General features: G+C 51.0%; 1 protein-coding gene and 1 non-coding gene across 8 annotated transcripts in view; one reads left to right on the forward strand and one right to left on the reverse strand.

The window, feature by feature from the left end:
* Positions 1-23528, forward strand: part of UBAP2L (ubiquitin associated protein 2 like) — an 81529-nt gene that overhangs the window by 15479 nt on the left and 42522 nt on the right. For 3 of the 7 annotated variants that reach the window (XM_015419152.1, XM_015419151.1, XM_015419154.1), the window contains exons 4-13: positions 134-244; positions 4007-4175; positions 5430-5525; positions 5942-5987; positions 6885-6994; positions 9579-9653; positions 14234-14286; positions 14387-14472; positions 17361-17532; positions 19026-19239. In XM_015419152.1, the coding sequence (XP_015274638.1) occupies positions 134-244; positions 4007-4175; positions 5430-5525; positions 5942-5987; positions 6885-6994; positions 9579-9653; positions 14234-14286; positions 14387-14472; positions 17361-17532; positions 19026-19239 (1132 nt within the window). The remainder of the gene's footprint in view (positions 1-133; positions 245-4006; positions 4176-5429; positions 5526-5941; positions 5988-6884; positions 6995-9578; positions 9654-14233; positions 14287-14386; positions 14473-17360; positions 17533-19025; positions 19240-23528) is intronic. The other 4 variants (XM_015419153.1, XM_015419155.1, XM_015419156.1 and 1 more) reach the window with 2 other exon arrangements.
* Positions 21356-21427, reverse strand: TRNAG-GCC. Its single transcript has one exon. It is a non-coding gene; the product is annotated as a tRNA-Gly (tRNA).

Genomic DNA, 23528 nt, shown 5'->3' on the forward strand with positions numbered 1-23528 from the left:
GTATTTGCAAGCTGGGGGGTGTTCCCAGAGGGCACCTGATCCCGGGCACGATAGCCTTGGCTGTAGGGATGGGTTGCAGGACTCATGAGCCGTGCGGAGTCGAGATTGACCCTTCCCGCTTCCTCCTCTGCAGCTAATTGACATCACAGGCAAGAACCAGGATGAGTGCGTCATCGCCCTGCATGACTGTAACGGGGACGTGAACAGAGCCATCAATGTGCTATTGGAGGGGAATCCGGACACGGTAAGTCTGGCGGCCCGCAACCTGGTTTCGGGAGGCGGTTTGCCAAAACTTTCCATATCGGGATGGGAGGTGTTTGTTTCTCTGGCTTAGGAGGCGCCGTCCAAACCAGTGTTCCCTCTAAGCTGAGTTAGTGTGAGCTAGCTCACAGTTTTTTAGCCTCCGGCTCACATGTTTTTTGTCTCCACTCAGGAAGGGATGGGGCTCCAGAGCAAACTGATTTATGCAGCAGCCAAATCGCTCGCTCACCACTTTAATGCCAGTAGCTCACAGAGTAGAATTTTTGCTCACAAGACTCCACAGCTTAGAGGGAGCATTGGTCCAAACGGTGATCCTCCCCCCCCCCCCCCAAAAAAAAGGGGTTTCGCGGTTTTTCTGATTGCGGTGATTCCAGATCTGCTTCTGCTGTAGCCTGGTGCCTCCATCAGAGGGCTACCCTGCCAGGTCCACGGAGAAGAGTGGCAGCAGTCGCACACGTGTCGCTGCCTTTTAGTGACTCAGACAATCAGACAGTTTGGTGTCATGGTTAAGTGCGCAGACTCTAATCTGGGATAACTGGGTTTGGTTCCCCACACCTCCGCATGCAGCTGCTGGTGTGACCATGGGTCAGTCACAAGTTCTCTCAGAGCTGTTCTCTCAAGGGCAGTTCTCTAGAGAGCTCTCTCTCAGCCCCACCTACCTCACAGGGTGTCTGTCATGGGGAGGGGAAGGCAAAGGAGATTGTAAGCCGCTCTGAGACTCCCTTGGGTAGTGAAGGGCGGGGTATAAATACAATCTCCTCCTCCTCTTCGTCTTCTGAACAAAAATGGCAGATACACAGTAATCAATCCAACAAAGAAAAAAGAGACTGTGTATAAAAATGAAGACAACACCGATCAACAAACCTGATGCCTTTATAAATACTTAGAACAGTAGAAATTTGTGCAAACAACTAGAAATGTGTATAAACAATTGTTAAGTACTGGCAAATAATAACACACCAACTCTACCCAATAAGTGATAACAGTGGAAATCATAGCAGAGACCAGGTATTCACAGAAGACATGCCTACAAAGAGTGCTTGTATGATGGAAGTCCAACAAAGAACAAATCAGGACTGAATTATATCGTAATCTTCCTCTTGGATGAGGTCCGGAAGAAGACTCCTCACAAAACAGGCTCCAATAGTCCTTCAGGCGCTCGCTAGCTGTGAAGCTGAAAAACTTCCTGCGTATCACCGATGCTTCCTCAAAAGAAGAACCTGAAACCTAAGAGGGAAACCACACAAGCTAATGCAATAAGAACGAACGAAACAACCTCTAGAAATTAGACCTCAAGTTAAATTTCTTACCAAGAACCAAAGTCTCTCATGTGGTCAAATGGTATCAATTCAAGTCAGTAATGAGTACCAAGAATGACAGTGGTTCTCCGAGTCTCAGGAGGAGGCCTTTTGCATCATTTACCACCTGGTTCTTTTTTTAACTGGAGATGCCGGGGATTGAAACTGGGACTCCTTGCATGCCAAGCAGACACTCTGCCACTGAGCCAAGGTCCCTCTCTGGCAGGACTGAAGGTCCCTGTGACACATGTACTGAATAGAGCAGAAGGAGGGAAAGAGGGAGAGGCTGTCCGAGGACGGAGGAGCTGTTTTCTCAAGAGCAGTTTTCTCAGAGCTGTTTTCTCAAGAGCAGTCATCGAAAGAGCTCTCTCAGCCCTCACCTACCTCACAAGGTGTCTGTTGCGGGGAGGGGAAGGGAAAAGAAGTTCGTAAGCCGCTCTGAGACTCCGAGTGAAGGGCGGGGTATAAATCCAATCTCTTCTTCTTACTAGTCCAGTGTTCCCTCTAAGCTGAGTTAGTGTGAGCTAGCTCACAGTTTTTTAGCCTCCAGCTCACACATTTTTTGCCTTCGCTCAGGAAGGATGGCTCCAGAGCAAACTAATGTATGCAGCAGCCAAATGGCTGGCTCACAACTTTAATGCCAGGAGCTCACAAAGTAGAATTTTTGCTCACAAGACTCCACAGCTTAGAGGGTACACTTACGACTTGGATGGGAGATTGCCAAGGAAGACCAGGGTTGCTACACAGAGGCAGGCAATGGCAAGACCACCTCTGTTCCTCTCTCGCCTTGACCTGGCCCAGGCTAGTCAGGTCACGGAAGCTGAGCAGAGTAATCCCTGGTTAGTCCTTGGAGGGGAGATTGCCAAGGAAGACCAGGGTTGCTAAGCAGAGGCAGGCAGTGGCAAGACCATCTCTGAATGTCTCTGGCCTGGATCATGAGGGATCACCACAAGTCAGTTGCAGCTCGACAGGACGCTTTACTCTCTTGTTATGCTGCTTCTAAACTTGGCGGTTTCATTTAGTGATCATCACGGTAAACAGACATCGATAAACTGATCAAGTCCCCCTTTGAGCTCCGCTAGTAGTCCACATTGCACCTTGTGGCAGTGAGTTTCATTAACTGAATTAAAAAGTGCTTTCCTTTGTCTGAATCTATGGCCAGTCCATTTCATTGGGTGCCCCCAAGTGCTTGTCGTATAGCAGAAGAAAAAGTGCTCCATATCCACTTCTGGGACTCCGTGCGTGGCTTTGGGGACCGCTGCCAGTCCTGCAGGTTGTCTTAAGAAACTAAAACAAAAAGATGAAGGCCTCTGTGGGCCTTTCTGTTTGGCTGAACACCGTGGTGGGGTATCCACTCACTCTCCTACAGTGTTCAGGATGTCAAACCATGAGATGTCAAGTAACAGCAAAACAACTGTGTGCTGAAATACCTGCAATAGTCAGTGTACAAAAAGAGACTTCAGCAAAGTGAAACACATATGTAATCAGCAATAAATCTGTACGTAAAGTCCATCATAGGAAATATAGAAGTCCACAGAATGCATCAAGTCCAAAGTAGAAATTCAACACTCTTCCTAGGTAGTATACAGTGTTTCAGACTTCTAGTCCTTCCTCAGGAACAAAGATCCACAATAGAAAGTCTCATTCCAATTTCTTTACAAGACAATATTGTTCAGTTTCTTTATGGGCCAGGTCTCCTAAGCTTGAAAGTGCACCTCAAGCTTGCTACTATGTAGAACAGGACCAAAAATTCTGTGGGCGTCTATATTTCCTATGATGGACTTTATGTACAGATTTATTGCTGATTACATATGCGTTTCACTTTGCTGAAGTCTCTTTTTGTACATTGACTATTGCGGGTATTTCAGCACACAGTTGTTTTGCTGTTACACACCATGAGATGTACCAGGAGTCATGTGAACAATTGTTGGTGCTGAGTTGTTCTTTTCTGTTGCCCCAGAAGGTCAAACCAGCACCAGCGGGTTGAAATTAAATCAAAAGGTTTTTTTGGGTAAACATTAGGAAGAACTTCCTGACAGTTCCTCAGTGGAAGAGGCTTCCTCTGGAGGTGGTGGGCTCTCCTACTTTGGAGGTTTTCAAACAGAGGCTAGGTGGCCATCTGACAGCCATGCTGATTCTGTGAACTTGATCATGAGAGGGAGGGCAGGAATCAGTGTTTCGTTCTCGTGGCCCTTTCTTACATGCCCAGGGAAATGCTGATTGCCACTTTGGGACCAGGAAGCAATTTTTCTCCAGGCCAGTTTGGTCCAGGGATCCTGGAGGGTTTTGGGTTTTTTTGCTACCTTCTGGCCGTGGAGCAGGGGGGTCACTGGGACTGTGTGTGGGGGGGGGGTGAGATATTTGTGAATTTTCTGCATTGTGCAGGGGGTCGGACTAGATGACCCTGGAGATCCCTTCCGATTCTATGATTCTTTCTTGGTCCACAGCATTCCTGGGAGATGGTTGGCAAGAAGAAAGGTGTTTCAGGACAAAAGGACAGTGGGCAGACGGAACCCAGCGAAGAAGGCAAAGAGAACCGAGAGAGGGAGAGAGACTTCAGCCGACGACGTGGCGGATTGCCAAGAAGGGGCCGGGGCGCAAGCCGCGGGAGAGAGTGTACGGATCTCCACTTTGTAAAACGGGGGAGCCTCACCGTTGTGCAGGCTGGGATGACTAGACTAGAGGAGAGGACGGTGGTAAAAGTCCTTGACCAGAAGGCTTTGACTTAGAAGCCTTCTGGCTCGCTAAATCTTCAGGTGTTCTTGCGATTGCACTGAGTCTTAAAGACAGTGCAGTGGGCACAGGTCTGGGAGAGAAATTTTGAACCTCTAGGAACCAACATCAAGTGTGTGTGTCTGTGTGTATACAAAGGGCTCAGTGGTTAAGATGCTGAGCTACAGACCGGAAGGTCGGTAGTTCAGCAGTTTGAGACCCGAGTGCCACGGGACGGAGTGAGCTCCCGTCTCTGGTTCCAGCTCCTGCCAGCCTAGCAGTTCGAAAGCAAGAAATCGCAAGTAGATAAATGGGTACCACTTCGGTGGGAAGGTAACAGCGTTCCATGCGCCTCGGCGTCTAGTCATGCCAGCCACATGACCATGGAAATGTCTTTGGACAGCGCTGTCTCTTTGGCTTGGAAATGGAGACGAGCAGCGCAACCCTAGAGTCGGATTTGACTGGCTTTCGAGCAAGGGAAACCTTTGCCTTTACTGTGTGTGTGTGTATATATATATGTGTGTGTGTGTGTGTATATACACACACACACACACACACACTTTGAGCCAGCCGTGCATGGGAGTGATAGAAATAGTTCTCTCCAAAGTCCCAGGTTGCCCGGAGCACCTAGATTTCTTTAGCTCTGCTAGTGCCAATACTGTGGCACAAGTCGACAGTTAGGCATCTTTTGCTTGAGTGCTTCCAGCTGCTTTAATTACTTCCCCCAGAGACTTCCCCCCCCCCCACATCCTTTGCTGTCTGTTCTGCAGTCTATGGCCTTTCTGGCGTGCTAGATCTGTCTGCTCTTCTCCTTTTAAAAGGAAGCATGGCTGGCTAACGTTAGGAGCCTTGGAGAGTTAACAGTGCCAAATTGGTCTGTTCAACACTGGCACGGTACTTCAGCTCAAGGCCTCCGGGGTTGGGGTTGCTGGATCCTAGCATGGCTTTCCTCTCTTCCCACAGCTGTCCTTATGCCCATGTTCTTGGCGCTGGGTATGTTATCATGCCCGGTTGCACCACCAGTGTTTGGCATAGTGTGCCAGGCGCCTTGGAGTGTGCCATTCTCTCAGTTGCCACAAGTCTGTCTGTCTGACCTTGTGACTGAGCCTCGGGCCGGCCTGAGACGAAAGCGTACTAGGCAGGTTTTGTATCTTCCAGTTCGGGGCCAGGAGAACGGACTGGATGGTGGCAAGACCGGTGGATCTTCTGGAAGAGGCACAGAGAGAGGCCGACGGGGGCGTGGGCGAGGCAGAGGTGAGCAAGAACGGGTGGAAAGGAGACGGGGCACCCTCTGCCTTTGAGCAATGCAGAGGGCTGGCCGTCTCGGGATAATCTCGCAACCCGCCTCTCGGTGGCATTCCCCAAGCTGGGAGCAGCCGCGTAATTGGGCCGTCGGAAAAACAGTCAAATAATTTCAGCAGCAAAATCGAAGCGCTGGCTGACAAATCCAGCCATTGAGAGGTAAGTGGGACCAAAGGAAAAGAAAAGCCTTTCAAGGCCCGCTTAAATGAACTGCGTGTGCCGATCTCTTGTGGGAGGTGGTTCCGCCGTATTTGAGCCAGAAAACTCTCTGCTGCTTTTAGGAATTTGCAGGCATTTACGCTGCGTTTTTACATAGAGGTTTCACTGCTGAAAGCATTCGTGCGTTGGTTGGTTTTGTTTTTTTACAGGTGGATCTGGAAGGCGGGGAGGACGGTTCTCAGCCCAAGGCATGGGGTAAGTTCCCCCGAACGTTGGTTGGGGGGGGGGGTTCCTCCTCTTTTCCTGAGGGGGGGGGGGGATTTAGGAACAAATCCTATATAGGAATCTTACATTCAGGTAGGCACTTTCATCGATTTGCTTTTCTGTTCATCTGCTTGGGCAAGGTCTCCTCCCTTATTTCCAAGCGCGATGAAACGGCTGCCAAAGCAAATTGGACCCACACTTCCACGGTCCGTTTTGGCAGCAGTGTTCCGGGAAGGGGGTGTGAGAGGAAGGAGACCAGAGACCCCAGGGGCAGAGGGAAGGCAGTTCTAAGAGGGGGGATCTTGCCCTCTGTTCGGAGAGGCGCGGAGCAGCCGCTGCTTCCGGCTCCGGAGGCCGGGGCTGAGACTCCTCGCTCCTGTATGGGCAGAGGGCCCTGTGGGCAGGAGGACTCAGCTGAGCATTCCAAGGTGGGATCTGCTTGCAAACACAGCCCTGTACGCCGGAGATGATAGCTATTCTGGGCCCGTTTCAGGAGAAGCGGCCGTGTTGGTCCGCAGTAGGAGAGCTAGGCTGGCGTTCAGTTGCTCCTTAGAGCTGGGTTGTCGAACTCACAGGAAATATCTCCACTACCTGGCATTACCTTTTATGGCACACACGGCCCGGCCCAACAAGGTCTCCTTTATGTCAGATCCGGCCCTCATAACAAATGAGTTCGACACCCCTGCTGTAGAGGCCAACGAGATTTTCAGGGTACAAGCTTTGACCGACAAAAGGATCTTTGAGTCATTCCCCTGAGAATCTCACCACTCTCTAAGGCGCCACCGGACTCAGACCTCGCTTTTCTGGGTGAGCCATAGCAGGGGATTCAGTGGGACGGCCGAGCCAGCCTGCGCTGGGGCAGCATTCTAACCCTGCTCTGTATTTCAGAACCTTCAACCCGGCGGACTACGCGGAGCCAGCCAGCACGGAAGAAGGTTATGGGAATAGTAACAACACATGGAACAATACTGGTAGCTTTGAGCCAGATGATGGGACGAGTAAGTGACCTGGATTTCTTTCCTCCCCCGTGTGGCCTTAATTCAGAGGAGGCACCGGTTTTGCCAAGGCAGTGGGGGTCCCCTTGTGTCCCGAGTCTGCTGTTCCTGTACGGCAGCGGCCACTCAGTTCCCGCTCACGTCTTCTTAATGTGGATTGGCTGCCCCCCCCCCCTTTATGCTCATGAACTGTGTTCATGCTCAGTTTGCTTTCAGGGCTTTGAGCAGGGACTCCAGTCCACATTAGGGATTGTGAGCCTGGCACCTGGTGGAATGCATCTCAAAGGCAGGGTTGGAAGATCTGCCCAGTTTTTCTATTAAACCGATTCCCCTGAGACATGTAACGTGAAGCATTGCAGCCATAACAATCAGAACTCTTCAGGTTTCGGGGTGGCGTTCCTGGTTTGAGTTGGGGGAGTGGCCTTTGCCCCAAGTCACCAGCGGCACTGTTGGACGTGATGCCGGCGATCGTCTTGCAGAAGACGAATCAGAACATTGGCCCGGAGGAGTAGCTTAGAGGTGGGAGTGGTTTGGAGGTCAACTTTGGGGGTTAGCCCTTTTGCCTCCTACAGCAACACATTGTCCACTTTGTCATCCTAGTGTTAGGGGTTTTTTTTACAAATTAAAGGCCAGTGTCCTGTTTCCATGGGTTGCTCGTTTCCTGAACTGATGTTCTAAACAGCTAGATCACTTTTCAGTGTGTGGGGATGAGAAAAAGCTGGCTGCTTGCCAGTCCCTTCTGAAGAGAGGTCTTTTAAAAATGAATAACTACCTTTGTAAATGCAGCCGAAGGTTCAGGTATGGTCTCCAGGCCACCAGACGTGGGTGGCTGGCCTGAGATTCTTTGTCTTCCCGTAGCCTTTTAGCAGTTCCTTTTCTCCCTTAAGGAGCTGCAGTGGCTGAAGTGGTTAAGACGCTGAACTGCAGGCTGTGGAAGGTCAGTAGTTCAGCAGTTCAAGACCCGAGTGCCGCATGACGGAGTGAGCTCCCATCTCTAGTTCCAGCCCCTGCCAACCCAGCAGTTCGAAAGCAAGAAATTGCAAGTAGATAAATAGGTACCACTTCAGTGGGAAGGTAACAGCGTTCCGTGCACCTTGTTGTTTAGTCATGCCGGCCACATGACCACGGAAGCGTCTTCGGACAGCGCTGGCTCTTCGGCTTTGAAACGGAGATGAGCACCGCAACCCTAGAGTCGAATTCGACTGGCTTTCGAGCAAGGGAACCTTTACCTTTACTTTTCTCCCTTAGACTCCTGAACAGCCTTTTCAGTGTCCATGGCAGTCCCGTCTTCTATAAGGCTCATTCAGGAGAGGCACTGTGTGTAAAGTTCACAGAATGCAGGAGCGTATCCTATTTTACTTCAGGAAAGTCAGGCGTGCTGAAGGCACACAAAAGCCGGCAAGAGCTTTTAGCCGGCTATTGGCCATGATCTGTTACAAGCGCTTTGAGCTACAGAATTATGCCCCACATCAGGAGTGACACCTTTCTGTGGTGCGTCAAGGCATTTGGAACGCTTCCACATCCTCCCTGTTGGGGGTAGGAATTTATGTACTCTATTAAAATACATACAAACCATATCCTGGCCTCTGTCCCTTGGTCACGTGGGTGCCACCTCGTTCCTTTCCACGGCCGCCCATCATCTAGTTCATTTATCTCTCCACAGGGTGTGTGAGGAGTGGATCCTGGTTCTCCCCCTTCACCCCCCGTAGCACAAACGAGAGAGCTTTGGGGGGGGGGGTGACGAAGGTATCCCCCGTCTCATCCCAGTGTGCATTTCCCTAGCAGTGCTGAAGAGGGCACGTTGCTTTTTCCAAAGGGGGCACGCACGTCTCTTTTTTTAAACTGAGAAACGCAGTCCTTGTAGAGGAGCTTTGAGAGATGACTTCAGCTTATTGTCAGGTTGGTGGGCTGCAGAAAGATGCTGGGGTCACAGTAGGGAGGGTCGGTTCTCATGGAATACCGAGCTACGATTTGGTGCTGCGGTTTAACAAAAAAAAGCTGCCAGGCTTCCTTTTCACCTCCCTAGTGCTCCGATCCCACGAGTTAACTTCCCTTTTGCGTGCAAACCGGAGTTTGTGTCGGATCTGAAATGGCGAACTACAGTTTGTGTTCAACAACGGGAAGTACCTCATTGACGTTGAATCTGTCCATTGGGAGAGCGCACTCGAGAGTGCGGAGCTGAAGTTGGGCACCGCACATGAAATGAACAGAAAAGCATTACTGTCCGAACATCTCTGATCAGTAGGTTCTCCCCCCCCCCCCCGGTGGCCCAGAGCCAACTAGAGCTTCTGTCGGAGGAAGATACGTTCCTCCCCTTTTCATCCCCCCCCCTTAGGCAACTGATGTACTCATTTGCAGCTTTACAAAATGCACACCTCATTTCACATTCTCGTTATTAAGTTTAGCGACGTTTAAGTATGTATTCCCCCCTCCCTTTAATTTTAACAATATCCACAGGTACCGTGGGTGACGGGGAGCGGGGAGGGGGGTGGAGACGGCACCTCCTCGTTTCTCCACGTATGAAATTTCACTGTTGCCTTTTCCCTCCCCCTTTTTTTTCTTTTTCTTATTTCTGTTTTCATTTCAGGAATTGATTACATTAGGGGTGAGGGGTCAAATTATCCCCGAAAATTTGACACTGCTCCTGGTACGAGAAATCCAGGTGCACTAACTTGCCCCCGGATCTCTTCTGTGTGTTTTTCTTTTTAAATTTTACCTCCCTTTAAAAAAAAAAAAAAACTTGGAATATATCTGTGGATATGTCATTGTTCCTTTCCTTTTCCATCTCTTTCCATCTCTGTTAATGAGTTATTTTTGCGTTCTTGCTTGTGCTTTTACTAATGCTGTGGACCCCCCACCCCACCCCTTCTTCCACCCCTACCTGCCTTTTTAAGGGAAGAGAGCTGAAAGTCGGGGGGTGTTGGATGGGTTTTGAAGTAGAAGGATACTTTGCTTTAGCTGCACCTTCCATCGCCCATGGCTATGCTGTGGTTTGCTTCCCTCTTCTTTGGCCTATCACAGAGTTGGAAGGGGCCATACAGGCCATCTAGTCCAGGGGTGTCGAACACCTTTGTTACGAGGGCCGGATCTGACATAAATGAGACCTTGTCGGGCCGGGCCAAGTGTGTCATAAAATGTAATGCCAGGCAGCGGAGACATAAACTTTATAAAGGACACAAACACAAAGGGTTGGGGTTTTTTTTACTTAAAATAAAAACATGCTTAACGTATTAGCTCTGTAAGCTGCAAACCTGCTTTTGATTTATCGACATTTACCACAGATATCTCATGCTCAGAGTTCTGAGTCTGGGACCCAGGTTAAAACATGAAGTGGCCTAGTGATTAAGAGAGTCTGGCGAAGCAAGCTTATGATGCAGCAGTAGCAGCAGCAGAACTGGAAGCAGGAGACGGCCAGTTCCACTGTGGGCCTGTTGGAAGCCTTCTGGGGGCCTGATTCGGCCCCCGGGCCACATGCTTGACATCCCTGATGTAGTCCAATCTGTCTTTCTCCCCCCCCCCCTTTCAGTTCAGGATCAGCCTGACCAGTGTTTATCCAGACGCTACTTAAAGACTGCCAGGGCGGGGGGAGCTCACCACCTCCCTAGGCAGCCCATTCCACTGTGGCACCACTCTGACTGTAGTACCTTTCAAGCATAAGATGTAAGAACTTGGCCCGGCTGGGTAAGGCTGTTTGGGGGCAGCTTCCTCTTGCCAGCGGTGGCCAGCCCCCTGTTTCTGGGGGGAGTTCACAAGGGAGGGGAGTGATAGCGATCGGTCCCTCGCCCTACTTTCTGTCCCCAGTGGGTTGGATCCAGATTTGAGAGAAAGAAACGTATTTATTTTTTAGAAATATTGGGAGATACTGTGCTATAGTTAGCAAATCTGCCCTTATTTTATTACTTGGACAACATAAAAATGCATCATTTATTTCTTGATTAATGCATACAGTTGTATCATTTGACATATTCCAAGAGCAGCCATTGCTCACGAGTAGAGCACCTGTTTTGCATGCAGAAGATCCTTGTTTCAGTCCCTGGTATCTGCAGGTAAAAGATCAGTTAGCCGGTGACATGCACACTGCAAATAGACCCAGAGCTAGAGAGGAAGCCGCTAGCTGTGGCACCCTCTGCTGCCTTAGTGCATGTATCTTAATTTTTCCATTTGAAGGTTAGGAGGAAACCTTTTAAAATGGAAAGCACAAATTTTCTAGTAAACAGAAGAAGTTTTGTAGTATTTGGTGAGGGACAGTCACAATAGAGCTATGAGCATATTTGGACAGTGGAATTTTTACGGCGCTGAGAGCATTGAACCCCAGCAGAATATTTTTGGGGACAGAATGACACTTAAACTATAAATATATCCTTGAAAATATGGTGTGTCTGTCTAATGCGGTATAGTGTCTTGCATAAAAAGCATCTTCATTGGACACACTTTGAATGAGTAGAAGCCTTGTCCTAAAAAGGCATTTCACTCATTCCAGACAGAAAATATTTCATGAGCTTTTTTTTTTTTCTTCAGTGTTCCAAAATTTCTAGTCAAATTTGCCCTTGATGACCAGGTAGATAAGCAGCTGCAGTCCGGGAGAAAAATGAAGCCGATTTTATAACCCTCCTCTGTGACTGCTGCCCTAGAAAAATAGCTGCGTCTGTATAGTGTTATCCAGTTTGGTATCGTGGTTAGGAGCGCGGACTCTAATCTGGGAGAACCGGGTTTGATGCCCCACTCCTCCAGATGCACCTGCTGGTGTAACCATGGGTCTGTCACAAGTTCTCTCAAGGGCAGTTATCAAGAGAGCTCTCTCAGCCCCACCTACCTCACAGGGTGTCTGTTGTGGGGAGGGGAAGGGAAAGGAGATTGTAAGCCGCTCTGAGACTCTTGCATAGTGAAGGGCGGGGTATAAATCCAATCACTTTTTCGTCTTCATCGCAGGCCTTCATTTCTGGTTTAGCTAGCCAGTTGTGATACTAACTGATTCATCAGAATCTCTGATAGAGGGCGAACACCCATCTTAAAGTCCAGATCGCCACCAAAGCTCTTTGGGTTCTGTTCCCATTGCAGGATGTCTGAGACACACACACACCCAGCGCTTCCAGTTAATTGCCATGGGCACTGGGGGAGATGAGCTGCTTTTGTGCCTTGCATCTTTTTTTTTTTTGTAAATAAAAAGCAGTACAGACTTCTCACGGCAGATGTTACGAACCCTTCCACTAACTGTGTTGCTTCCTGCCAGTGCAAAGAGGCCCTTTGAGCTCAACCTAAAAAGGCTTCTTACTCTCAGGGAAAGCACCGCTGTTAGCAGAAGGGATCTGTTTCCTTTCTTCGTTTAACAGTGCGATGGCCCAGCGGTCTCGAATCTGATTCCTTGTATGTTCTCAGAACCCACTTGATTTCTCCAGTTTTCTACCCCATTTCTTTAAGGGAGCCAGTTGAATATTAGCCCTTTATGTCTGTACACCCATTTCTGCGAGAAGCGGTTACTCATGTTCCCTGCCTGTTCGGAAAGTCCACTAGCCAGTTGGGAGAAATGTGTGTCTTTTCATGCTGGCTTTGTTTTAACCAGAAAGGGCATCGTTCATGCAGAGGGATGCATATTGAGCATATACCTAAAATGTTACAAACACGAATGCAAGAACCACACGATCATTAAGCACGTGTATCAATAAAGTCTTAGGGGTCTGGGACTGGCTACAACTTTTGTTGAGCTGTGCACACTGGCAACCCCGTGGCTCTGCCGAAGGATGGCCTTCTGAGGAAAACTGAAAGTACAGTAGGATGGATTGGGGGGGGGGGAGTTGTAACTGCAGCCTGTTTCCCTGGTTTCCTTGTCTTGCTCTTACTGGTGTTTCCAAAGGCGTGATCCCCCCCCCGCCGCCATTGGAGGACCATAACCTTTTCCCAATACATAGAGGATCCCCAAAACTTCACTTGTTGGCTCACCTGCCAGCCACTGTCTGTTATGGCCAGGAACCATTTGCCTTTTCCCAAGTTCTCTCCATGTATGTAAATGGGGCCATTGCGTGCCGTGCTGGGGTTTGAAGCGGGCAGAATCTGCTTTTAAGAGTTTTCTCCCCCCACAAACTTGTTGAGAACTTGAGGTGCACGCGGGGGGCCTTGCCAGAATAATGGGGCGCTTGTAGGTGACTGCCGATACCCCCCTAGGAAAAGCTTTTGAGCCTGGCAGAGTCTCGGGGTGGAACTCTGTTCCTTGCTTGGTAAAAGCCGGTGAAGATCTAACCCCTTACTGGCTCGTGTGTGTCTCCTCCCCTCTCCCCACCGCTTCCCGTCTGTTGGTTTTGACCCGGCACGTGGGCTTTAAAAATGACTTGCAGGAACCGGCAGGTGGTTTTTGTGCCCATGGTCATGTGAGGTGACCTCTCTGCCTGCCTCCACCTTTCTGCCTTCTCCCCCCTGGACCCTGAAATGAGCTTGCCACGCCTCCGAAGTCTTTGCTCAGCCTGGGGACGAGGAAGGGGGGGCCAGGATGGGATGTGGGTGATCAGGGCTTTTAGCAGTGCTGTAAGACTTCTATTTTTAAAAGACACCTTTATATAGCGAGAGAGAGAGAGGAAGCGAATGTCATTCAGTTCCACATTTTTAACATCTGTGTCCCTCCAGGGGGAGCTCACACAGAAGTTCCCCTTCCTCCTAGCCGTGGGGATCTTGAAAGTCAAACTTGGCGGTGGGAGCCTCTTGCCCACGTACCCCCACGGCAAGGGCAGAGTAGGATTCCTAGCACTCTGCTAAAAGCTTGGCTTTGACCGAGGGAACGATTGGGCTTTCAGTTTTGCAAGGACAGGCACACGGACGTTGGGGGGGGGGAGACAAGGGGACCAAAACGGAGATGGCATTTCTGACCTACAGGGCAGGGTGGGAGCAAGAGACAGTTGTGACAGAGCTGGGCAGGCGCATAAAACAGTCCGGCTGCTTCCAGAATTCCTTTGGGGGGGGGCGCAGAGTTTCTCGACCAGGTCAAGGAGAGCAAACCCATTCCCACCTCCAAGGCGATTCCAGGGTCCAGCCTCTTTGCTTTGTTGTTGGCTCGGGGGGAGGGGGATTGGTGGGGGGGGGGTGCCAAGCTTGTGTGGTGTGCCGGTTCCCCCTCTAAGCTTGCGTCTGTCTGGGCGAGGGGCGCAAACCCTGCTTAGCTGCTTGCAACGCTCCTTTTTAAAACCTCCTCCCTTCGACTTTTCCCGCGAGGCTCCCGGGACCCGCTCATATACCGCTTCTTGCCTTTTTTGGCAGGTGCGTGGAGGACAGCGACGGAGGAGTGGGGGACCGAGGACTGGAATGAAGATGTAGGTACACCCACCCCCCTCCTACTCGGCTTCCTTCTTTCTCCGTGCGGGTCCTTCCTTAGCTCCCCCCCCCCTGACTCCTGCTCTCTCTCCTCTCCAGCTTTCAGAGACCAAGATCTTCACTGCATCCAACGTTTCTTCAGTGCCTCTGCCCGCAGAAAATGTGACCATCACAGCTGGACAGAGGTTGGTTCATTTGTGCCTTGCAACTGTAGCATTGTTTCAGTGTGGCGATACTGAGTTGGAAACCCGTGGGTCTGGTCAGCTGATGGCAGCACCTTCCCCCGACTCTCTCGGGGAAGCATCATCCTATCCAGGACTAATGCGAATGCTTGCCCAGAGTTATGCAAACAAACTGGTTTCAGAAGAACAAAGAACATCGGAAGAAGTCCTGCTGGATCAGACCAATGAGGGTCCCTCTACAGCATCCTGCCTCACACAGTGGCCTCAACCAGTTCCTCTGGAGGGCCAACAACAGGGCAGAGAGGCCGAGGACTTCCCCGCATAAGAACGTAAGAAGAGTCCTGCTGGATCAGACCAATGAGGGTCCCTCTACAGCATCCTGCCTCACACAGTGGCCTCAACCAGTTCCTCTGGAGGGCCAACAACAGGGCAGAGAGGCCGAGGCCTTCCCCTCATAAGAACGTAAGAAGAGCCCTGCTGGATCAGACCAGTGAGGGTCCATCTAGTCTGGCATCCTGTCTCATGTAGTGGCCAACCAGTTCCTCTGGATGGCCAGCAACAGGGCATAGAGGCCGAGGCTTTCCCCAATGTTGCCTCCTGGCACTGGGATTCAGATCTGTCTAATCCCCTTATCCCTGTGGCCATCACTACATCCTCTGGCAGCAGATTCCACATTTTAATCACACTCTGATTTTAAGAACATCAGAGAAGCCAATGTTGGATCAGGCCAGTGGCCCATCCAGTCCAACACTCTGTCACACAGTGGCCAAAAATACCAGGTGCCATCAGGAGGTCCATCAGTGGGGCCAGGATACTAGAAGCCCTCCCACTGTTGCCCCCCCCCCCAAGCACCAAGAATACAGAGCATCACTTACCCCAGACTGAGAATTCCTATCTATACCCTGTGGCTCATAGCCACTGATGGACCTCTGCTCCATATGTTTATCCGATTCCCTCTTGGAGCCGTCCCTGCTTGTAGCCACCGCCACCTCCTGTGGCAGTGAATTCCATGTGTTAATCTCTCTTTGGGCGAAGAAGGACTTCCTTTTGTCTGTTCTAACCCGACTGCTCAGCAATTTCATGGAGTGCCCACGAGTTCTTGTCTTGTGAGAAAGGGAGAAAAGTACTTCTTTCTCTACCTGCTCTATCCCATGCCTAATCTTAGAAACCTCGATCATGTCACCCCTCAGCCATCATTTCTCCAAGCTAAAGAGCCCCAAGCGCTTTAACCTTTCTTCATAGGGAAAGTGTTCCAACCCTATTATCATTCTAGTTGCCCTTTTCTGCACTTGCACTTTTTCTAATGTTCTTATCAGCCAATCCAGTAGTTTTTATAGGATCTGGGCCAGGGTATCTACCACCTTTTATAGTTAAAAAGCCGAATTACGTAAAAATTCAGAGAGCTGGTATAAGAGAGCCTATTTGCGTAACTGAAAATATGCAACGTAATATTATTGATACCTGACGTTCGGATTAATAATCAAAGTATTTGGATGGGAGACCACCAAGGAAGTCCAGGATCACTATACAGAGGCAGGCAATGGCAAACCACCTCTGTTCATCAATTGGCTTGAAAAACTGTACAGGGTCGCTATAATTCTGGTGTGACTTGACAGCAATTTACACACCAATTTTCCTTGGTGATCGTGACTCCTTTATTAGGAAGCGGCCCCCATGAGGTCCCACAGTAAGTAACAAATATACACTGCATTGAGAGCCAGCTTGGTGTAGTGGTTAAGTGTGCGGACTCTAATCTGGGAGAACCGGGTTGGATTCCCCACTTCTCCACTTGCACCTGCTGATGTGACCTTGGGTCAGTCACAAGCTCTGGCACAGCTGTTCCTGAAAGAGCAGTTTGTGTCAGAGTTCTCTCAGCCCCGCCCACCTCACAGGGTGTCTGTTGTGGGGAGGGGAAGGGAAAGGAGTTTGTAAGCCGCTCTGAGACTTCAAGTGAAGGGCAGGGTAAAAATCCAATCTCTTCTTCTTCTTGACATAAATCCATGCATGGTTCACACCTGGATTCCTGGCAGGTGTTCACCGCTCTCATTTTTCTTTCTGTAGAGCAGGAGTTCCCAGCCTGGAATGTGTGTGTGGGGGGGGGGGGGGGCTGCAGTTCCACATACACATTAAGCATCCTTTTAATCTGTAAGGACCCAGGTTCAATCCCCAGCATCTCCAGTTAAAAGGATCAGGCATTAGGGGAGGTGAAAGACCTCTGCCTGAGACCCTGGAGAGCCACAGTCAGACTGAGTAGACAATGCTGACTTTAGTGGACCCAGGGTCTGGTTCAGAAGTATAAGGCAGCTTCATGTGTTTGCCATAAGGGGAGGGACTGTAGCTCAGTGGCAGAAGGTCCCAGGTTCAGTCCCCGGCAGCATCTCTAGTTAAAAAGCTCAGACAACAGGTGATGTCGAAGACCTCCACCTGAGACCCTGGAGAGCTGCTGCCAGTTTGAGTAGACTGTACAGACCTTGATGGACCGAGGATCTGATTCATCGTGAGACAGCTTCACATGTGAGACGCCTGAAATCCGGACCGTTTTTAATGTTTGCTTGTTTCTTAAAATGCGTCCTACATTTTGAAAACAAGGCCGCTCAGCACCTGATAAGATCACAATATGGGACAGGAATGTCCTCTAAAGAATGCCTTAAAAAAAAAACAACAACAACGGTGAGCCGCAGAGCCAGATTAGCAGCAGACTGGCCAAAGGGGAAAATTATCTGTGACAAATATCGATTGCCAGACGTTGTTAGGAATAAAGCGACCTCCCCCTGGAGGCCAGCTAGAGGGGGGCAGAGTGAATTTTCGGTGGTGGGGAGGCGGGGATGGGGGAAGGCACCGGAATATTGCCGTCTCTGCCAACCTCGGTGTTTCTTCCCTCCTTCGCCCAGAATCGACCTTGCGGTGCTGTTAGGAAAGACCCCTTCTTCTCTGGAGAACGAGTCTCCCAGCCTGGACTCCTCGCAGGCCCCGACTCTCAGCCAGCCGCTGGTGTTCAGCAATTCCAAGCAGACCACCGTATCCCAGCCCACTTCGGGGAACACCTTCCCTCACCACGGCATGGTGAGTAAACGTGCACTTTTCTGCTAGATTGCAGGGCTGGGAGGGCGCGGCCACGTCCATGGGGGTGTGGCCACGGCCACATTGGGCCTGTCCTGTCCTCTCAGCCAGAGGTGTCAAACTTATTTGTCATGAGGGCCGGATCTGACATAAATGTCACTTTGTCGGGCTGGGCCATGTGCGCCATAAAACGTAATGCCAGGTACCGGAGATATAAACTGTATAAAGGGACAGCAGCTGGTAAGATCCGAGTTGGCGTATCCCCACTGCAAGACCCCATGGGCTGAGGGGGGAGTGCAGAGGAAAACCCACATGGGCAGACTGGAGAGGCAGCAGTGCAGTGCTGGGCGGATGCTCCCACGATGCTTGACTGCTGCAGACGAGGTTGTTCTGCCGTGCTGAAGATACAGTGGAGAGGCTCCACCCACTCCCCCCCCCCAGCACTCCCTTGCATCAGTTGCTCGCGGGCCGCACAAGAGCCCTGGATGGGCCAGTTCCTGCCCCCGGGCCTTATGTTCGGCACCCCTGCTCTAAGCTGTTGGCTTGCCTTCACAGTGAATTACGATGCCAAGTCTGACGCTAATCCATGGGGGCTCCTTTCTCTTGTGGAGCAAAACGAGTAGTGACCAGAGTCCAGTTCTGGGCGCTTAAACGCTGTCACCTCTTGGACATCTTTGCCAAAGGGGGTGCCTGGATCATCCCATATTAGACAGATGTCATAATGTAGCTGTTGGAGATCAGTGCCCTTTTCAAACTGGGGTTGGGCGTGAGATGCTTTGTTCTGTTTCACAGAGCCAGTTTGGTGTGGTGCTTAGGAGCGCGGACTCTAATCTGGGAGAACCGGGTTTGATTCCTCACTCCTCCACATGCAGCTGCCGGTGTGACCTTGGGTCAGTCACAAGTTCTCTCAGAGCTGTTCTCTCAGTGGCAGTCCTCGAAAGAGCCTTCTCAGCCCTCACCTACCTCACGGGGTGTCTGTCGTGGGAATGGGAAGGGGAAAGGGATTGTAAGCCACTCAGACTCCTTTGGGTAGCGAAAGGGGGGGTATAAATCCAATCTCTTCTTCTTCTCTTCGTCTGTGCTTTCCCTTCCCCGACTGCTGCCCTTTGTCGCAGGGGCCCTCAAGGGGAACACACTGCGTAGGCGTTCATCTTTATACCCTGCCTTTCTGCTTCTAAGGCAGCTGAAGGCGAATCCAATCAGATTCTAAAAACGAGCAGCCTTCATCCACAAAAGAGCTAGGCAGGCATCTTGGCATGGGTGACTCCTGCCAATCAGCTGGGGAGGCGGGTCTTAATTCCAGATTTCCTGTCTACAGGGGTGGCGCTCGGGGCACCCTGCTCCTCAGTTCATTTCCTGCCTAGAAGAAGGCCGCAGGCTTCTGGTGGGAGCCTTTCAGCCGAGTTCCTCTCTCAGGGGAGAAGAGCGCTCTGTGCTTCCGCCTCCGTGCCCCTCTGCAGCCCACCCACCCCCCTCTTCTGTTTGTGCGGTTTCAGGTGAGCATGCTGGGGAAGGGGTTCAGCGATGTCGGCGAGGCGAAAGGCACCCCCGCCACCCCCACCACGGGCTCGCAGTTCCTCGAGCAGTTCAAGACGGCTCAGGCTTTGGCCCAGCTGGCGGCCCAGCACCCCCAGCCCGCTGGGAGCAGCACCGCAGCCGCCTCCTGGGACATCGGCGCCACCACCCAGCCCTCCTCTCTTGTGCAGTACGGTAAGGCGCTCCGCTCTGGGGTGGCCGAGCCCACAGCTCCTGTTTTGTAGGCAGACAAGGGTGTTGCAGCATAGGCTCTCCTTAGCATGAGTCCACAGTAAACAGGGATCATGCCCACAGTCTGGGCTTGTGGGACTGCTGTGCTTTGTGACATAAGAACTTCAGAAGAGCCCTGCTGGGTCAGACCAGTGAAGGTCCATCTAGTCCAGCATCCCGTTTCACACAGGGGCCTCAACCAGTTCCTCTGGAAGGGCCAACAACAGGGCAGAGGGGCCGAGGCCTTTCCCTCATAAGGACATCAGAAGAGCCCTGCTGGGTCAGACCAGTGAGGGTCCATCTAGTCCAGCATCCTGTCTCACCCAAAGGCCTCAACCAGTTCCTCTGGAAGGGCCAACAACAGGGCAGAGGGGCCAAGGCCTTCCCCTCATAAGGACATCAGAAGAGCCCTGCTGGGTCAGACCAGTGAGGGTCCATCTAGTCCAGCATCCTGTCTCACACCGTGGCCTCAGCCAGTTCCTCTGGAGGGCCAACAACAGGGCATAGAGGCTGAGGCCTTCCCCTCAGAAGACCATCAGAAGAGCCCTGCTGGATTGGACCAGTGAGGGTCCCTCCAGTCCAGCATTCTGCCTGACGCAATGCCCAGCCAGTTCTTCTGTATGGCCAGCAACAGGGCATGGAGGACGAGGCCTTCCCCTGGTGTTGGCTTCCGGATCTGGCATTTAGAGGCTTAGTGCCTCTGAATGTGGAGATTCCCCTCAGTCACCATGGCTAGATAACATAAGAAGAGCCTTAAGGACATTTGAAGGCATACTCTTTCATGTAGGAGGTTCCATGCCTGGGGAGGAATTAGGGTATTAGAGAGAAGAGGGTCTAGCATTCCTTTTCCCGGATAGGCACATTTATGTACTTTATTTACGGTCTGTCTTTGTCATTGATGCTCAAGGCAGATTACGCAGTGTAAGTTGATTCAGTCAGCGTGATGAGACATGTGATAAGCAATTTACTCAGAGTAGGAGTACAGGAATCTGAGTCCTGCATTGTGGAAGGTCTGCCTAAGGCTTTGGTTGTTCCTCAAAACATGCAAAACAGAACGGTTAAAGGGGTCTTTCTTGCTGGAGCTGTGGTGTAACGGTTCAGCTCAGGAGGTGACTTTTCCCTACAAAAAAACTACAGTGATTGTCCGGTTGCCTTAAAGTTTTGTACGCATTTGCCTCCCCCATTCTATAATTCCATCCCAACTATATAAATGAGCACTAGACTATAGAATGAATGCAAAAAATATAGTGTTGCATCAGTAGGAAACAATTCATTGACAACAAGATAAATACATGGAGCAAACTGCAGACTGGAAAGTCGGTAGTTTAGCAGTTCGAGACCTGAGTGCTGCAAGACGGAGTGAGCTCCCGCCAGCCTTACAGTTCGAGAGCAAGAAATTGCAAGTAGATAAATAGGTTAAGACGCTGTACTGCAGGCTGTGGAAGGTCGGTAGTTCAGCAGTTCGAGACCCGAGTGTGCCGCAAGACGGGGTGAGCTCCTGTCTCTAGTTCCAGCTCCTGCCAACCTAGCAGTTCGAAAGCAAGAAATTGCAAGTAGATAAATAGGTACCACTTCGGTGGGAAGGTAACAGCGTTCCGTGCGCCTTGGTGTTTAGTCATGCCGGCCACATGACCACGGAAACGTCTTCAGACAGCGCTGGCTCTTCGGCTTGGAAACGGAGATGAGCACCGCAACCCTAGAGTCGGATTCGACTGGCTTTCGAGCAAGGGAACCTTTACCTTTAAATAGGTACCACTTTGGTGGGAAGGTAACAGCGTTCCGTGCGCCTCGGCGTCTAGTCATGCCGGCCACATGACCATGGAAACGTCTCTGGACAGCGCTGGCTCTTCGGCTTGGAAACGGAGATGAGCACTGCGTCCCTAGAGTCTGATTCGACTGGCTCTCGAGCAAGGGAAACCTTTACCTTTACTATACACAGTGGTATAGTCCACAGTTCCTTTTCCTTTATAACGCACGTGAACACATGCAGCTGTCTTGCACTGAAATAGGACTGGCAGTGGCTCTCCAGCGTCTCAGGCAGAGGTCTTGCACGTCACCTACTGCCTAGTCCTTTTTAAGTTGGAGATACTGGGGATTGAACCCAGGACCTTCTGCATGGCAAGCAGGTGCTCTCCCACTGAGCCAGAGCCCCTTTCTTCAGCACCTGAAGAACCATCCTGTTACAAGCTGGGGTAGCCGTGTCAGTCTATCTGTAGCGGTAGAAAAGAGCAAGAGTCCAGCAGCACCTTAAAGACTAACAAAATTGTGGCAGGGGAGGAGCTTTCATGAGTCGCTGCTCAGAGTGTATGAAATAGCGAGCAGTGGCTCACAACAGCTCATCTCCTCCCACAAATTTTGTTAGTCTCTAAGGTGCGTTCCGCATTCACAGCTTTCCGGATTCAGAGCAGCTCATACTCCGCCACAAATATTGTTAGGTGCCACTGGAGTCTTAACTCTTTTCGATTCCAACACTGTCTTAGTGTTCATGCATCATAAAGCCCGAACTGGACTTGGCTCTCCAGGGTTCTCTTCCCTCGCTCCAGATTTTTGAACGGGCTCCGGGCATTTTATTGGATAGCGACGGCTTCATTCCTTCCAGTCAACGTGGCTTCGTGAGACGGGTGCAGTTGTCCTTAATGTGTGAGGATCTGTTGGTTCCTCGTCAGCAGAAGAAGGCCTTAGCATGCCGCATACCAGTAGACCCTCTTTGGCTCACTCATAGCCATAGAGGGGGGACAGCGTATGCCACAGCAAGTACCGAGTTCACCGGCAGAGCGGGTCCTGCTGGTTCACAGCTGGCCACCCACCTGGGGCACTCGTAACAAACCAGCTCTTTTTGAGGCCACGTTCCCCTGTGATTAAAAGACCCGAAAAGCTGTGCAGCCACTTAAAAGTTTGCGTTGAGTAAAGGCAGTGGTTTCAGCCATCTTTCACTGGCACGTAGGAGTGTCTGCCCTCGCTCACGCACCCTCCCATCGTCCAAAATGTGCAAGCCGAAGACACGGGGACTCCCGGTAGGTGCAGAATCTAAAAGCGCTTCCTAAGGGAAGGCTAGGTGAAGCAGAGTGTGATGAATGGAGTGTGCGTTCGACTTCATTGCAGTAGATTTCAGTGTAAGGGTTTTTTTTTGCAGCATCACCCTAACCACAGAGGTGCCATGAGTCAGACGCTACTTAACGGCGCTTATCTAAGACGCATGCCTGTAAGCATAGTTACCCACTTCTAAGCCCATTGTTTAGGATGGCCCTGTGAGTGGTTCCCCCTCCCCCACTGGGACATTCCCTCAAGCTCTGACAATTCTTGCATAAAAAAGGAAAAGACCCTCTTTCCAATCTACGTTGGTGGTTTTCCTGTACTTGTAGCTGTGCAGTGCTCCAGATGTGCTGGTATGATTCCAAGCTTTCATTTATCTAAAGCGTTTTTATGTTGTCCCTCCAGCAGGCTCACAATTAAAGCAACACCGTTCTCTGCTAGCACACAGGAGGTGGGGAGGAATTTTTGCTAGCAACCCATAAGAACACAAGAGAAGCCAATGTTGGATGAGGCCAATGGCCCATCCAGTCCAACACTCTGTGTCACACAGTGGCCAAAAATACCAGGTGCCACCAGGAGGTCCAGCAGTGGGGCCAGGGCAGCAGAAGCCCTCCCACTGTTGCCCCTCCTCCCAATCACCAAGAATACACAGCATCCCTTGCCCCTGACTGAGAGTTCCTACCTAAAGGTAAAGGTTTCCCTTGCTCGAAAGCCAGTCGAATCCGACTCTAGGGTTGCGGTGCTCATCTCCGTTTCCAAGCCGAAGAGCCAGCGCTGTCCGAAGACGTTTCTGTGGTCACGTGGCCGTCATGACTAAACACCAAGGCACACGGAACGCTGTTACCTTCCCACTGAAGTGGTACCTATTTATCTACTTGCAATTTCTTGCTTTTGAACTGCTAGGTTGGCAGGAGCTGGAACTAGAGATGGGAGCTCACTCCGTCACGCGGCACATTCGGGTCTCGAACGGCTGAACTACCGACCTTCCACAGCCTGCAGTTCAGCGTCTTAACCACTCGAGCCACCGCAGCTCCTTACTCCTACCTATGCCTTGTGGCTCATAGCCACTGATGGACCTCTGCTCCATGTGTTTATCCCACTCCCCTCTTGAAGCCGTCCATGCTTGTAGCCGCCTCCTCCTCCTGTGGCAGTGAATTCCGTGTGTTAATCCCCCCCACCCCCCCCCCCACCCCCCACCCATACTCTTGGGGGGGGGGGGT

This window comes from Gekko japonicus, unplaced genomic scaffold (genome assembly GCF_001447785.1).
Source record: "Gekko japonicus isolate JY-2015 unplaced genomic scaffold, Gekko_japonicus_V1.1 scaffold25, whole genome shotgun sequence".
Lineage (NCBI taxonomy): Eukaryota > Metazoa > Chordata > Lepidosauria > Squamata > Gekkonidae > Gekko > Gekko japonicus.